Source organism: Hippocampus guttulatus, chromosome 15, assembly GCF_054856545.1.
Source record: "Hippocampus guttulatus isolate MCC_2025c chromosome 15, RoL_Hgut_1.0, whole genome shotgun sequence".
NCBI classification, from domain to species: domain Eukaryota; kingdom Metazoa; phylum Chordata; class Actinopteri; order Syngnathiformes; family Syngnathidae; genus Hippocampus; species Hippocampus guttulatus.
Window position 1 is genome coordinate 16,311,726 of NC_141275.1, and position 12,981 is coordinate 16,324,706.

General features: G+C 49.9%; 2 protein-coding genes and 1 long non-coding RNA gene across 4 annotated transcripts; 1 reads left to right on the forward strand and 2 right to left on the reverse strand.

Annotated features, from left to right (window-relative positions):
- Window positions 1-1,475: 1,475 nt before the first annotated feature.
- ubl3a (ubiquitin-like 3a) lies at window positions 1,476-5,072 on the reverse strand. Its single transcript, XM_086131202.1, has 5 exons — window positions 4,538-5,072; window positions 3,205-3,313; window positions 2,963-3,049; window positions 2,483-2,560; window positions 1,476-2,127 (listed from the first exon to the last, which is right to left on the reverse strand). The coding sequence occupies exons 1-5, from the start codon at window positions 4,562-4,564 to the stop codon at window positions 2,075-2,077; spliced, it is 354 nt and encodes a 117-aa protein (XP_085987328.1). The 5' UTR covers window positions 4,565-5,072; the 3' UTR covers window positions 1,476-2,074.
- LOC147194254 (uncharacterized) lies at window positions 5,015-6,837 on the forward strand. The gene is made up of 2 exons (XR_015103080.1): window positions 5,015-5,160; window positions 5,246-6,837. It is a non-coding gene; the product is annotated as an uncharacterized LOC147194254 (long non-coding RNA).
- Window positions 6,443-10,978, reverse strand: LOC147194255 (high mobility group protein B1-like). 2 transcript variants are annotated; one of them, XM_086131200.1, is made up of 5 exons: window positions 10,818-10,978; window positions 8,989-9,172; window positions 8,368-8,513; window positions 8,132-8,306; window positions 6,443-7,146 (listed from the first exon to the last, which is right to left on the reverse strand). In XM_086131200.1, exons 2-5 carry the CDS (start codon window positions 9,133-9,135, stop codon window positions 6,991-6,993), a joined length of 624 nt encoding a protein of 207 aa, XP_085987326.1. In that variant the 5' UTR covers window positions 9,136-9,172; window positions 10,818-10,978; the 3' UTR covers window positions 6,443-6,990. The 2 variants fall into 2 exon arrangements, with proteins under 2 accessions (XP_085987326.1, XP_085987327.1); XM_086131201.1 differs by lacking the exon at window positions 10,818-10,978 and adding an exon at window positions 9,257-9,284.
- Window positions 10,979-12,981: the final 2,003 nt, after the last annotated feature.

Sequence of the window (12,981 nt, forward strand, 5' to 3'; positions counted from 1 at the left end):
AACAAATGTCTTCAAGTGTCTGGACTGAAAAAACAACCCCCCCCCCCTCCCAAAAAAAAAAAAACAAGTGGCACAGTAATGAGCCCACAAGTTCGATAAAGCATGTCCCACAACTGACCAGGACACTAACTCCAAAGTGAACCACCAAATTCTAGCCAGCGGATGGACGGACAGAGACACCGACATCTTAGATGGGCGGGCAGGCAGGCAATCCCATGTAGCTTTGATGTCTTTACGACATGATGAATGTAAAATGGAAACAGGTTGCGTCGCAGGATTGACCCAGGCGGTACACCGTAACTGATGTCAGATGGTTCTGATGTTGTATGAATTGGTTTCTGCGAACTCTCTTTTGCACAGAGTTGTGCGATTCCTCCTATCCCGTATGGAGGTCGTTTTTGAAGCAGCTTGACATCGATCGACTTGGCCTTTCGAGCACAACGGAATGTTTCTTGTACCGGTAATTCAATTGGTCTAAAAAGCCACCGGGGACAGCGCCTCGCCGGAGGTGCCCCGGGGCTAATTATTAGGCCGTAATATGAATCATTAGCATTCCCGAGGAGAGATGATGAAGGAGAAGCAGCAGAAAAGACATCCGTCGATCAATAGTAAAAAAAGGAATCGCGCTCGGGTGGAGGGATGGCGCGACCGATAAGGCGTCCGTCTGCTGACTTTTCTTTTGATTTTCCACGTCAGATTCCTGTCGTTTGAAATATGAACATGTCCTAAGCAAATGAACTGCACGCGGGTAGGCCGGAGCTCGGACTCGAACCCCGCGCCTCACCCACAGCGCGGCGGACGTGCCAATTCGTCACCGGCACCGCGCTGCCGCTTGTCAATTCAAAACCCACAAAGATTTGACAACTATTCCCCGACATCAAGTGCGTCTTCCCAAAAGTGAAACGCACAAATCATATGGTTGTTGATATTTCAGGAATAGAAAAAGTTTTGGCAACTTTCTGGGATTATTTCAAACAACAATAAGCGGCGGTGGCTATTCGACCCCCCCCCCCCCCCCCCACCGCCTTCGTATGAGATCAACAAGAGAAAACCTTTTGAGGAAGAAGCCAAACAAAGACGTCAGCGCGTCACTCTGGGGAGCGACTTGTTTTTCCACCTGCGCTCCCCGCGGCTTTCGCCAGCCCAACTAATTGAGCCTCTGCTGACGCACGCTCACAATTGGCCACACTGTTGTTTGAAACTGTGGCAAACTTTCAACTTCGAGGTTTCTTTTTTTTTTCATGCCAACTGATATGGGCCATTTGTTCATCCAGTTTGGTTAACAACGTTGAGGACACCCAAATTTTACCCTTTGATGTTGATTTTTGAGGCGGCTTTTGTTTTCCGGGAGACGAAGACGGCGGCGCTTCAGGTTTGTTTGCCGAAAGAGATTGAGGATTTCAAATTTGGGGCGGCGATAGCGCACCTCCACATCCGGCGTGGGAGCAGCAATTCATCGACACTGGAGTCACATGACACGTCAAGAAGCTTTATTTTTTGTGTGTGGCGCGTGTGTGGAGCTATTCACAACTGAAAATGTTGATTTCCTGTACACGTTTGATTGCAATGTCGATTAGCAGCGACCCCAAAAAAATTTAAAAATAAAACGCATGTCAAAATGAACCCGTCAATCAATCAATCAATCAATCAACGGCAGCGAGGCCGGAAGCAAATCGGACTCACTTCCATACAAATGGCCTCCGTCCATCCACTTTGACCGTGACTGAAACGCGCGGCCATGTTTGTTGACGAATGCGCACGGCCGGCACGTGCTCCCGTTGCGCAAAAGGGACGTCCTCACCCATTCGCGATCGTTCCAGCGCACGTCGTTTTCACGTCATCCGGTCCGCTTTTGCGGAGCGTCTCGTCCGCTTCTTCCTCTTCTCCTCGGCCCACTCGAGATGTTTCACACATTTGTTTGAATTCCAAAAGAAAAAGAAGGCATGGCATCGCCATGGCAACCGGCCCTCAGCCAGTGAGTCACCGTGCGTGTGCGAAGGCTTTTACAGTGTTGAGAAAGAAGGGGAAAACCAAACCAAACAAGGCTGGGGGGGGGGCTGTTCGAGGGTTCCGCTTACAGGATGACACAGCAGTTGCGCTCGCCGCTCTTCTCCCGGTTCCTCTGACCTGAGCACACAAAACGCTCCGTCACAAGCGCACGCACACTGCAAAGCGCCGACATCTCGTCTTGACTCGGCGCACACGCAGATAATCATCATCCGTATGGGCGCATCCCCCAACGCCCCCTCAACTTGACACCGTCGTAGCAAACCCCACGTGTTGCACTGCTCATTGCTTTCGGTGATTGACGTGACACGGTTGGGGTCAGGGGTCAACATATTGCCACTGTTGAGCCGTCGCCACTTGGGGGCGCTCTTTTGCCAGATTATTGAGTTCTTGTGGGAAAAACGCATTTAGGAAAGAGTCGACAATGCCTCAGATGGGGCGGGGGTAAATAAATGACTGATGTGTTGCGGTTTACCTTGGGAGTTGGGCTCGGGCAGCGTCTCCCTGGCCACTAAGTGCATGACGGTGGTCTTGCCCACGGGAAGCTTCAAGCCTGCCGCGCACAAACGCACAAGCGCTTTGTTGACCGTTGCACAAATAAACACTTTGCGGGTGCAGATGCGGACAAATGTGAGAAAGGAAGCGTCTGCCCCCGAAACCCAAAGCCCACTCCCAACACCGCCCCCCCCCCCCTTCACTTCCCGTCTGGCTCAAAGGACGCTTGTCCTGAACACTGAGCTTCCTCTGTTCTGCTGCTCGGTGAAAATCAAATCCATTAATTCATTCATTAAACACACACACACACGCGCGCCATGCAGCTTTTCAGCAACACAGCGTGCACGCGCGCGTGTATTGCTGAGAGTTGAAGAGTGTGAGCGACCACGTGCGAGAGCGAGCGTGTGAGAAAGCAAAAGCACGTGAAAGTGTGAGAGGATGCGAGTGCGCGCGCGTGTACCTCCCAGTGTGACGTTGCCGTGCAGGAAGCGTCCCTGGTAGATGAGGCGCAGGATGTCGGGACTGCCGACTTGCTCTTGCTGCCAGTCTGAAAACATCAAACACGCCAGTCTTTCATTTCTTGGGTGCGAGGCTCACCCGCGCCGCGCCGCGCGCGCCGCTTGGCAAAAGGCGCCGGCAAAGACAAAGGTCCTCGCTTGCCGTCGAGACGCCAAAAGGGAAAAGAGAAGCGAGGCGGCTCACCCATCGGCCAGTTGTCGTAAACGTGTTTGGCGATGTCGGCCGCCGAGTCGTCGGGGGGGAACAGGAATTCTTTGGTCTTGCCGCTGACCAGGATCAGCCGCAGGTTAATCTGGAAGGCGCGCGGACGCAAAGGCACACTCTCATCAGGAACGATTGGCTTTGTCCACTCCCTGAACGGCGCAGCCTGACTGACAAGTTGCCGGCCGCGACGCTCAAAGGCACAGCCGGCGCGTCGGCGGACGCGTCAAGAGGAAGCGACGGCGGTGTTCTGCGCCAACGGCGGGGTTGCGCAATCAGTCGATGACCGCGTGAATTGGCACATGCGCGGGTGTGAGAGCGCGGCGAGCCTCGGGCGGGGGTAGCGGGATGTCGTCGGCGCGGCTGCGAAAACACGCTTGCGGACGGCGTCTTTCAAGTCGGGCAAAAAGTCCGAGACAAACGAGTGCCTCCGTCGCAGTCGGCGCTTGAAAGGGGATCAAAGATACTCGAGTCCTTTCACAACATGGGTGAAAAACTTCAAGCGGGCGCCACCCCCCTTTTGGAGCCACGAGGTTCAACATCAAAGACGGGCCCGGGGAAACTCAGGTCAAATCATCCAAGACGGCAAAAACAACTCCGACGACCTCGAGGTCAACCGTCAAAGATGACCCTCCCCATAACATGCCTTGAGAGGGAAAAAAGTCAAAAGATCAAAAACAAGCCGTCTCCGCACCAAAGAGGAGCACGATGACTTATGCAAATCCAATAGATCTTTTTTTTTTTTTTTAAGATGGGGGGCCAATCAGCAGCCCACCACTGTGAACTGGCGGCACTGATCTGGTTCCAAAAAGATGATCTTTGTGTTGAATCAAAAGAAAACATTTGCTTTTACTTTGGAAAATGATTCACATTTTTTGCCGAATTCCCCCACGTCCGAACAGAATCGTAGAGGGTGGAGGGTGGGGGGCAAACCTAAGATTTGAAAAGCATATTTATGTTCTGAGAGAAAAAACGATCAGCTAAGACAAAGTTTCATAAAACCGTTTTGGGGAAATAGTCTTCATCGAACGAGAAGGAAGTTTGATTTTTTTTTTCTTTTTGGGGGAGGAAAAACACGCATATAGTTTTCAGGAAATATCTTTTTATGACAAAAATACAAATGTATCGGCCAAGTCAAAATTCGTGTTTTTTTTTTCAAGAACACAAGGTTCTCTCTTTTCGGGCTAAAAATGTGTCGATTTTACAAACATTTGACGCAAAGTCGGAGACTCACGACGCGTTTGAAAATCTCTGGTTCGGAGCTTGTTGTTTTGTTTTGTTTTTTGCTTGGGGGGCGGAGGGGGTTAAAGCTCACCATGTCTTCTGGCGTGCTCGATGTCATCTTGCAGGTCGTCGTTCTGGCAACTTCAGGGATCCGCCGTTGCCCGACAATGTCAGTCAGTCGGAATTGATCAATGTATTTATTTTGATCCGAGTCGCACTGGGTCCGTCCAGATCAGTCCCGGTCGATCCGGACTCGTCCTCTACTGCGCCGACATGTCCATTAACTGGCTCGAGTGGCGAGCTCCGACATGTCCACCGCCAGAGGAGGCAACCTTCTTCGGAGGAAGACGCCGCCACCGCCGCCGTCCGGGCGGTCAAGTCCCGAAACTCAAACGCGGTTCGGCCGCAACAAGAAGGGAGACATCGACGAAGGACGGAAGGAGGAGAAAGCTACGCCATGCGGAAGGGCAACTAGCGCAAACACATTTTTTCAGTCGCTCGTTCCCCGAAGAAAAAGTTAAACGACGCGCGGTGTGAGGATTTGAGGAAAAGGTGACAAAAGAACGTGAAAAGTGAAAAAAAAAATGTTCGGCGTTTTACCGACGAGCGAGTCGACGTCGTCACAGACTGAGCGGCGACGTCACCGCCCGTCTGGACTGACCCACATTCGATCGGCGAGTTACACTGTCCAAGTTTCATAGTTGGGTTTAAAAGGTGAGTTTGGTTTCCATGCGACGTCCTTAATTTTAGTCGTGGCTATAAAATGGCATCAAAAACTTCATTGTTGATGTGGTTCCAGCACAGCACTCGACAGCACAACCCCTGCGTCCAAAGACAGTGGTTCGATCCGGTGCGCGACGCAGACTGCTGGAATTGCTAATAATCAGGAGGAGCGTTGAAGGTTTTTCAAAGAAGCGCTCGCGATTTTTGACAGCTGTCCCAAAATTCAGTTGAAATGTTCCGCTCTCGGGATGTGTGGCCTCAGGTTTCAAAGCAGGCGGGGATTCTAAGCTGGGTTTGGCTTCCATGAAGGCTCCTGAATTTTAACAGTAGATCCCCCCCCCCAATCTTATCACGCATCCTTTCTTCCATTATCTGAACCGCTTGATCCTCGCGAGGGTGGCAGCCGTGCTGGAGCCGATCCCAGATGACTTCGAGCAGGGCACACGTAGACAGACAACGACCATTTACCCTCACAAAATTTCGGGTTCAATGAAGCTACCGCGCAGATTTTTGGAAAGTGGGAGAAAACCCACACAGGCACGGGGAGGAGATGCAAATTCCACACTTGGGAGGGCCGGGGCCGGAATGGAACCCCGGACCTCCGCAGTGTTCGGTGGACGACGTGCTCACCAATCGATCAGCGCTTCCGCCCACACCAAATCTCTTCACCACACTCGTCCTTTCTTCGCAATTTAATTCCTTCTCTCATTCCCTTCTTTACCACTTCCGTACTTAATTCCTTCACTCGTTACTTTTAACGACTGGACTTGCATATCTTCCCCACTCGCGCTTCTAACCCGAGCAGCCATTCTTGTTTGACAACAGCCGCATCTAGTGGACAACTGTGATCATTACAGGACGCGCTTCATTCTCGATACTGATGCACTTTCGCCACTAGGGGTCGCCACTAATAATTCTGACGACGCTGGACGCTGCGTCTGCTCGTTATCAAAGTCGTCAATCAATTTACGGAACGAAGGAACGAGTACTCCAAAAAGCAGCTTTACGTGTACTTTTGCTCAATCATTTATTGGACGGATGGGCAAGGATGGGTGGTTTATTTATCAAATTGTAATGAGGGAGAATTTTATGTACAGTACACAAAACGAAAGTTTTATATACATACCTGTATATACTTCCACACACACCTTGTAAGTTATTAAATCGCTTCTTTTAGTTTGCAAATCTATAAATATTGCTCACTAACCTTTTCCCTTTTCACTGTCAATCTGCCACATTGTTTTCACACGCACGTTACTGAAACAAGAACACATATTAAAAAAATGTTTATTGACATCAGAAGCAATTTAAATTTGAACAATAAATGAGTCTTTCCCCCCCCCCCCCCATTTCTTCTCATGTTGCTATGAGGGTGGTACATAAAGATCAGTAAAAGTGATACGTCAAACGGCGATAAAATGAAAACACAGAAAAAACAGGAACACTCAGATCTAAGATTTTGACTTTTTTCTCTTTTTTTTTTTTTTTTATGTGCTGTGCACGTCTAGCTAGGCTAAATACGGTAAGCCCCCAAGCCCCGTCCCGCCGGACTAGGATTTGAAGGAGAAAGAAGACCAAGAAGAGGACATGGACACCAGACGTGTGTAGTGTTAACTATACAAAAAGGAGAAACAAACTGTACAGCATAAAAACAAGTGATATACACAGCCTTTTTCTGCATTTTTTTTTTTAAGCCCGCCCCCAACCGCTTCGCCCCTCGGATGCAACGAATGGATTTGCTTTTGGAAGTGAAGTGTGTACGCGGGGCGTCCTAAATGCTTTACAAACAACATCACCGCCAACGCCGCCCAGACGGACTGACTACTCGTCGTCGTCGTCGTCATCCTCGTCCTCATCATCCTCATCCTCTTCGTCGTCGTCGTCGTCCTCGTCGTCTTTCTCCACCTTGGCCGCCGCTTTGGCCGCCGGGGCGCCACCGCCACCCGCCTTGCCCTTGGCACGGTACGCCGCCACGTCCTAAAACACGCAACACCGCCGGCTCCAGTAAGCATGAGGTCACCACTCGGGTTTAGCCGTTTGCTACGATTTATTTGGCAGAAAATTGCTTCGCGTCGATTTGGGCGAGATTAAAAAAGAAAAGCTACATTTTGTTCAGAATTGGGGTGGGGGGGGGGGGGGTTAGGGAAGAAAAAAAAATTCCAGAAAAACGTTTGTGAGAAAATATTTTTTCTGAACAATGGCTGTTGATTTTGGGGAAATGTTCTTTTTTTTTTTTAAAAAAGGAGAAAAATAAGGCACATTCTTGTTTGTCTTGGGGGTTCAGATTGTTTTGGTGTGAGGGAGTCCCAAGGAAGTAAATAATAATAATTATCCCCCCAAATAAAATTCCACCCTTTCCATTTTTTTCCTTCACAGTTTCTGGGGAGAAAAACTAGAAGATTTACAAGTCAAACTTGAATTTGAAATCTCCTCATTTTGATCTCCATTTGAAGATTTCTTTCGATAAATGTCTGTAGACTTTTAGTGATTTTTAAAAAGATATACAAAGACCTTATGTTATGCCTCGATAAAGGTGCTCCTTTTGTCTGTTAAAAAAAACAAACAGACATTTTGGGGACACGTCTCACAAACACAGACGTACAATTTTCTGCGGGAAGACTTCCCTTCATGTAAAATGATTACTTTTGGAGAAAAAGCCTGATTTTATTTTATTACAATTCTTTAAAAGAGTACATTTCAGAATTTTCATAATTAGGCTTTGTTAGGGAAAGCTTGTTTTTCTACAGTCGCGTTTTATCAGAGGAAAGTCGTAAAAGAAACTAAAAGCGAGATTACGGAGCGGCACGTGTGAACGCGGCGGCCTTTTTTCACTGGTGGCCTGTGTTGAGGATTCACCGTTCACGTGTTTTCTTGCCATTGAATTTTGAGAACTGGAAACTCGGGAGGGCGGGCGGGCGGGCGGACGGGCCCATTTCTTTTGGAGACGCGGGCGTGGTCTTACCTTCTCGTACTTCTCCTTCAGCTTGGCCGCCTTCTTCTCAAAGGGCTGCTTGTTCTCGGCCGAGGTTCTGTTCCACATCTCGCCCAGCCTCTTGGCCACGTCGCCGATGGTCAGGCCCGGAGTCTCGCCCTTCACCTTGGGACGGTACTCGGAGCAGAAGATGAAGAAGGCGGACCTGCAACAAAAAGCGGTTGGCTCGCCCGTGTCCTCTCCGGGGTCTCCCGTCCCTCACTTACGGGGGCCTCTTGGGGGCGTTGGGGTCCTTGAACTTCTTCTTCTTTCCCCCGCGGGCCGGCACGTAGCTCATCATCTCCCGCTCGTAACGAGCCTTGTCCAGCTTGGCCAGGTCCTCAAACTTGCCCTTCTCCTTGGCCGACATTGTCTGCCATGCGGGGGCAGAGAGAAGACCCTTGGCAAAACCCGCTTGACCAACTGCCATTTTTATCCTCTGGGTCCCATTGACATTGAACATTTGAAATTCTCCGCGACTGCAGTACTCGGTCAAAGTTGACATTGGAAAACATACGTACAATCCAAAAACAACTCCCAAGGTTGTTCGATCCGAAATTTCAATTCATTTACCCGCGTAGACAATCGCCATCACTCGGGGTCAAACTGAAGAAGCCTTCATTTTATATCCTTGGAGTCAATTTGAGCCGAGCGATTTGAACCTCCGGCTACTTTTTCTCAAACAACCGTTGTGAACAAAATTTGTCTGTTACTTTGTAAAAAAAACAAAACGTGCTAAAAACATTGGTTGGGTACAGCCCTGGGTCAAAGTGACCAATTTGTTAAGTATGAAGCAGAACGCCAATCATTCGTTCGGCCAGGGAGCTCCGCAGCACTCGCTCCTCTACCTTCCATCTCTCGGAGCACTTCTTGGAGAACTCGGAAAAGTTGACAGAGGCGTCGGGATGCTTCTTCTTGTGCTCCTCCCGGCACGTCTGCACGAAGTAGGCATAGGAGGACATCTTGCCCCTGGGCTTTGACGGATCTTTCCTCATCCTGGCGTGGGAAAACACCTGAAGCCAAACGCTATATCTGCAATCCGAAACGGCAATTAGTATTGTGTGTGTGTGTGTGTGTGTGTGTGGGGGGGGGGGGGGGGTATTGACTAACATTCACCTTTACAGTAATCGATCGTGGGGGTGGGGGGTGTCGGTGGCGAGTTCCGATGCTAATGAACATTTGCATTCATTAATGAAGGCGACGTGTTCATTACGGCGCGGGTCAAAGCCCCCGCACATAAACACTTTGTGATGCGAGCAACTTCTTTGCGTTGACGTTGAAGATTCGATCAAAAAAAAAAAAAAAAAAGAGAGAAAAAAGAAAAACACGAACAAATGCTGCCGCGGTTGTTGCGCACATCACACACAAGAGGAGCACTAATCACACATTAAAGGGCTATATTTATTATCAAACACTTTATTGAAGCCTTGTCCCACCAACTCCTCTTCGTCTCATCGAAAAAAAAAATAAATTCCGCCCCCGCCTTCCAAAAATGGATTAAAATGTTTTTTTTTGTTTTGTTTTTTTAATGCGTTGAAATGTCGCCGTAAAGAGCGTCGGAAAGTTGCGAGAAAGGAGGAGGAGCGGTCGGCGAGTTTGCTGGTCATGGCGCTCGTGGTGGTCGGAAAAGGAGGTCACACAACAACGACGACGGCATTATTTCTTCTTCCATTTTCTGAGAATGGCCTCGCGATGAAAGAAAGTGCCCCTCAAATGTCTCCTTCCGGCCCACCGCGAGCTCCCGGGGTCCCGCCGAAAGCTCCGGCCGTCCGCCCGGTCCTCTTCCATAGATCGCAGCCTCCCGCATTGGCTTGCTTGCGTTTGAACGGTTCCTAATGGCCGCTGTGCTCTCGTCTTCACGGAGGGAATATGGCTCCCTTCTCTTTGTGTCGGCGGCGGCTCGCTCGGCTCGCTTCGGAAGCACGTAGCGCGGCCCCGCCGCGCCGCACCGAGCTCCGCGAGGCGCCGTCGGCACCGCGAGGGTCCGGTCGAGCGTTCGCCGCCGTCGGGCGCATCGCTCGCGGGCTGCGCGGGCGAGAAAAGCCGCTCGGAAAAGTTGCTGGTCGCCGTTGTGTGCGCCTTGTTTCCTATGCGAATACAGTCAGCCATTACAGTAAAGCGCGGCTTGATCCGAGCCTCGTCCTTTTTTTCCTTTTTTTTTTTTAAACACCATTTTGAAGGCCAGATGAGTCAACAAACACACACGGGGGTGTCGTTTTCAAGCCTTTCTTTCTTTTTCTCCACTTTTCCTGCATTTTCGTCATGTTTTATTTTTCTGCCGTGACTTGCGGCACTGGGAAAACGCTAACGGCCAATCTGCTACCATTGTCGCCACTGACGAGCGGTTCTTCCCGGATTTTTGGACGCGATAATCGCGACGCAGCAGACTCCATTTTGGACACAAGACACCAGAAAAATGGTCCAAATTTTTCGCCTTGCTCAGATCCGCGGTTTACCGTCGAGTTTCCCGGACGCGAATATTCGCATTTGTTCACGATTCCCCCCGCGTCGGGTCCACTCTTTAACCTTCGCAGTCTGTATTTCGCGTCAGTTTTTTTCTGCCATTTTGACACGACGAAATGCCAAGAGACCGTCAAACGCGGTTGGGCGGCGAACTATTTTCTGTTGTTGCGCTCGTTGTGGTGTGAAAAGCCTCGAAATGCCGACGCGTACTTACGGAAGAACTGCAACTGGGCTCTCGGTGCTGGGCAATGGCTGTTGTGTGAGGCGATACGCAGTGTCTTCACTCCTCCGTTCTCTAACATTACTCTCGACGGAGCTCGCACTCCATTGGTCGGCTCGCGGCCTGGCGCTCCGCTGATTGGCCGCGGCCTTTTCATTGTCCTAATAGAAGACGAATGGCCATTGGTGGGTGCCCCTGTTACGTCACGGAGCTTTCCGGGGGCGCGTGGATATGAAAATATTTGTGTGGGAGCCGAGCACGCCGGAGCTGCTCGCGCTGGTGCTGCTGTGAGCTCAACGTGAGGCTTCGCCCGTCTCGTCAGCGCGCCGTGGCCGAGTGGAAGAGCCGAGGCGAGGCTGCCGGCAGCCTCGCCCGCCGTGGGCTCGCACCCTCGTCACCGAGACTCCCGCGAGCGTCTGTTTCGTCCACAAAAGAGCAGAGGTGGCTAAAGTTTTCCCACCCTGTACTTGAGTAGCAGTACAGATACTTGCGGGGGGGGGGAACACAAGTGCCCATACAACTGCCGCAGTTCAGTAAAAGTAAAAAAAAGTGCACAGCTCGAGATGCACTTAGGTTCTCAAGTTAAAAAAACAGCTTTTACTGTCGATTACTGTGCAGTGAACAGAAAGCGGCAAACATTTGAGAAGGAGAGCCGCTTCTGGTTGGTGACTCCTGGTTCACAGTAATTGACAAAGGACATCATGAAATAATTGGACTACATAATCAAGCAGCACAACAAAAAAAAAACAACGTTATTAGAGCAAGTTTGATTTTGCCGCGCGGTCGATATGGTGGTATGCGCATCTGCCTCCCAATTCTGAAGCTGGGGGTTCCAATCCGGCCTCTGACCTTCCCGGAGAAAAGCCACGCAGGCATGGGGAAAACAAGTCGACTCCAAACAGGGAGGCAAGAGCGCAGAATCGAACCCGTGACCCCTCTACTGTGAGTTACATTGACTTGAACAGACTCATAGCCTTGACTTCTGATTTAATTCCTAGGAATCCATCAATTGGATATGTTTATGCAAAAAAGTCAATGAGACGATTCAACACTTATTCGCTTGCACGTCTACAATTTTCTGCAATGACAAGTGAATTTCTTTGAAGGCTTTCAACACATCTTAACCAGAGGTGCAAATAACGATGGCGGGGACTCACCGTAGATGCCATGTGATTGGCTGGAGACCAGTCCGGGGCCTTGCCCACAATTCGCCCCGAATCGGCGACCCGAAGTGAGGAGAAGCGCTATGGCAAATGGATGTAAGAAATTAGCTTCAGATAGCTAACTATCTCATCTAATGTGGTTCCGATTAGATAGCTAGATGAGATTAGTTGATAGATATACATCGATACAACGCTAGATCGAACAATAGAATGATAGATCGATCCTTCAATAGGTAGCTGTGTGATCATTTCTCCGTTTCCATTTATAATCTCATACAAAAGGAAAGAAACACAGCATCTTTTGCTTTGAATGTCCTTCTTTGCTTCCTGCTCGTCCTTTTGCATCAGGAAGGTGCCACAAGATGGCGTCTACTCTGTCCGCTTGCCGACGTTCGTGCATGCTAATGAGCGCTCGCCCAAACGGGAATCGCATGCAAATGTCTTCATTTGTCATCACGAGGAAAAGAGAGGACAGGAGCTTATCCTGGAGGAGCGATGGGGGCGTCTGATGCGGGGGTGGAGGACGGGCGGAGACTCGTGTGAGGAGGAGGCGGGAGTGGTGCGAGAGACATTTGATGCTCGTGTTGTGTTGTGCGTACGGGCGTGTGAGCTGTATGGGCTGGATTGAGTGGGAAATGTGTCCCCCCCCCCCCTCCTCCTCCCCCAACCCCATAAAACAGTTGAAATCCTTTGCGCTCCACGAATATGACCTCAAAGACAAACAGGAAGCCATGCGGCCATACATTACAATACTATGTCAATGAAATCCACACGACCTTTGAAGTATCCGCCTTTTCCAAAGAATCTGTGAGTAAAACCTATTTCTAACAATTTCTTATTCCTTCGATTTCGCACTTGGTTAAAAAATAAAAAAAAACCTCCCCAAAGGTAACCGAACAGTGGTGGCTGGTCAATAGAGGGCGCTAGTGTGCCACCACACCAATGGCGGTAGCCACTTTTTTCCGTTCAAGACATTAAATTAAATAGAAAATATA